This window comes from Portunus trituberculatus, chromosome 26 (assembly GCF_017591435.1).
Source record: "Portunus trituberculatus isolate SZX2019 chromosome 26, ASM1759143v1, whole genome shotgun sequence".
NCBI lineage: Eukaryota > Metazoa > Arthropoda > Malacostraca > Decapoda > Portunidae > Portunus > Portunus trituberculatus.
In genome coordinates this window covers 2386238-2388737 of record NC_059280.1, presented here as the reverse complement: position 1 = coordinate 2388737, position 2500 = coordinate 2386238, and the positions used below count along the sequence as shown (strand labels likewise).

At 43.5% G+C, this 2500-nt stretch overlaps 1 protein-coding gene and 1 long non-coding RNA gene across 2 annotated transcripts in view; both read left to right on the top strand.

Annotated features, from left to right (window-relative positions):
- LOC123509199 overlaps nt 1-899 on the top strand; it is a 25053-nt gene extending 24154 nt beyond the window's left edge. Inside the window, exons 2-3 of the long non-coding RNA XR_006676156.1 lie at nt 262-423; nt 841-899. This is a non-coding gene — a long non-coding RNA (uncharacterized LOC123509199). The remainder of the gene's footprint in view (nt 1-261; nt 424-840) is intronic.
- A 131-nt stretch (nt 900-1030) lies between these two features.
- The window catches only part of LOC123509179, a 2628-nt gene continuing 1158 nt past the window's right edge, over nt 1031-2500 (top strand). The window contains exon 1 of the mRNA XM_045263372.1: nt 1031-2320. Coding sequence (XP_045119307.1) covers nt 1218-2320 — 1103 coding nt within the window. The 5' untranslated portion in view covers nt 1031-1217. The remainder of the gene's footprint in view (nt 2321-2500) is intronic.

The following is a 2500-nucleotide window of genomic DNA, read 5'->3' as shown; positions in this document are numbered from 1 at the left end:
ATCAAACCAGGAGAAAATATTAGAGTTTTTATAATAATTAATAGTCAAAACATGAATCTGAGAACTGAACGCACACTGTTTACATTCAACGCGCGTGAGACAGGCTTCGAATACCTCTCACTTTTCACCTCTCCCTTCACTCTTCCAGGCTGTGTACCTCCCTGCCGCACAGTGTGAGTACCTACACTCTCCCTGCACACTCTGGTAAAGCGACATTGTTTTAAGTAAGATAGTTTAGAAGTTATAAGTGATTAAGTAAAGGTGTGTGTGTGTGTGTGTGTGTTGGCAGGTGCGCATGAGGTCTACTTGAGAGAGAGGGAGAGAGAATTTACCCTTAAGTTTTAGCTCTCCCTTCACTCTCCCACGCGCGCTACCTCTCCCTCCTGCCCAGTGAGAGTAGCCACACTCTCCCTGCACACTGTGGTAAATCGCCATTGTTTTAATTAATATAGTTTAGAAGATATTAGTGATTAAGTAAAGGTGTGTGTCAGGTGCGCATGTACCCTACCAAACCAAAGAGGGAGAGGGAGAGAGAGAATTTACCCTCATTTTTCGCCTCTCCCTTTACTCTCCCACGCGCGCTACCTCTCCCTCCTGCCCAGTGAGAGTAGCCACACTCTCCCTACACACTCTGATAAAGCGCCATTGTTTTAATTAATATAGTTTAAAAGTTATGAGTGATTAAGTAAAGTGTGTGTGTGTGTGTGTGTGTGTGTGTGTGTATTTTGGGAGGTAGCGCACGTAGAGAGAGAGAGAGAGAGAGAGAGAGAGAGAGAGAGAACAATATGTCTTTTTATGTTATCTTTAATCTTATCTCTGTATCTCTCTATCTCTAATCAGAAGTGAGCGAGTGAGCAAGGAGAGAGAGAGAGAGAGAGACAGAGAGACAGAGATTATTAGTAAAGAGAACACGAAGGAGAGAGACAGAGAGAGAGAGAATAAACAGGAAATAGAAGAGGAATACCTGATAAACGGAGAGAAGAAGAGAAAGTAGGAAAAAAATGATAAAAATAGAAAAAGAAATGTGGAAATAGAGAAATAAATGTGAAGAGAAATACTTGATAAACGAAGAACAAAAAGAGAAAAAAATGTGAAATAAATGTTGGAATAGAAAAATAAATGTAATAAACGTGGAAATAGTGAAAAATAAGAGAAACTCGTGAAAAAATCAAGAAAAATACCAAAAACTTAAAGAAAACGTAAAAAAAACGGGAAAAATGAAAGGCAGACTGAACTATACTCACCTTCCACCACTCGTCCACCTCCTCCTCCTCCTCCACATTTTAACCCAAAAAGTGGAGGTTAGCGAGTCCACCAGCGTGTGCATCCACCACCTGGGCTGCTACCGTGACTCCTTCCTCCACCTCCACCACGTCTCCACCTTCCACTCGCTCCACACTGAGAGAAATGCTGAAAACTGTGTCAAATTATGTTTACAGAAGGATCTAAGGTCACAAATCGTCTTAGTGAAGCTAGTTAGCGTGGATGACCTCTTAACCTGTGGGTGTGGAGGTCACGAGGCCCTAGGGAACAGATCTGGGTTGACCTTTGACCTTTCCAGCTGCTACCTTTGTCCTGACAGCCTAAGAGAGCATTGTGGGAGTGAATTGACCTCCAGTGCCTATCAAATTAATTGGTTTAAGGGAGATCCATGTCATAGGGTCCTTGTGATACCCCCTGCTATAACTACTACTGCTACTGCTGCTACTGTTACTGCTACTCCTGCTGCTACTCTTAAGCCACCAGTAAACTCACTCCTAACTGCTCCTAACCACGATTCTAAGGCAATTTCTGGTGATTCTAAGGGTGGTGATGGTGTTAATATCAGCTACCTTCCTAACTCTGTACCTAACGGCTCTGATTATCCTAACACCTCTTCTGATAACTCTAACTACCTTCCTAACAAGTCTAGTGGTCCTAACTCCCCCAAAACACATTCTAACGAGACTAACAGGCATTCAGATCCTAACTTCACGTTCCTAACTGGTCCTAACACCTCTTCTGACAAATCTGACTACCTTCCTAACAAGTCGAGTGGCCCTAACTCCCCCAAAACACATTCTAACGAGACTAACAGCGATTTAAACCGTAACACCACATTCCTAACTGCTCCTAACTTACACTACATTGGCTGCTACGATGAAGAAAACGTGAATCAGTCCTTAGTGGTGACAATGGTGGTGGAAAGTGGTGGTGGTGGTGGTGGTGATGGTGGTGACGTTCTTAACTTCTGCGATACTAACTGCACCAAGACAAATCCAGCCTCGGAGGTGCTGTTGGTGAAGGTGGTGAGCGCGGACTCCTTCTACTGTGGCTGTGGGTGAGTGCTGAATGCTCTTTTGTGGCCTAAGAGTGCCTTGCCGTAGAGTTAACCTGTGTTCCTAACCCTTTCAGCTCGTTATGAGGGGGTTTTGAGAGTTTGGCATGTTTTAAGACAGTTTGGCATGTTTTGAGGGCATTTTAAGACAGTTTGGTATGTTTTAAGGGCATTTTAGGACAG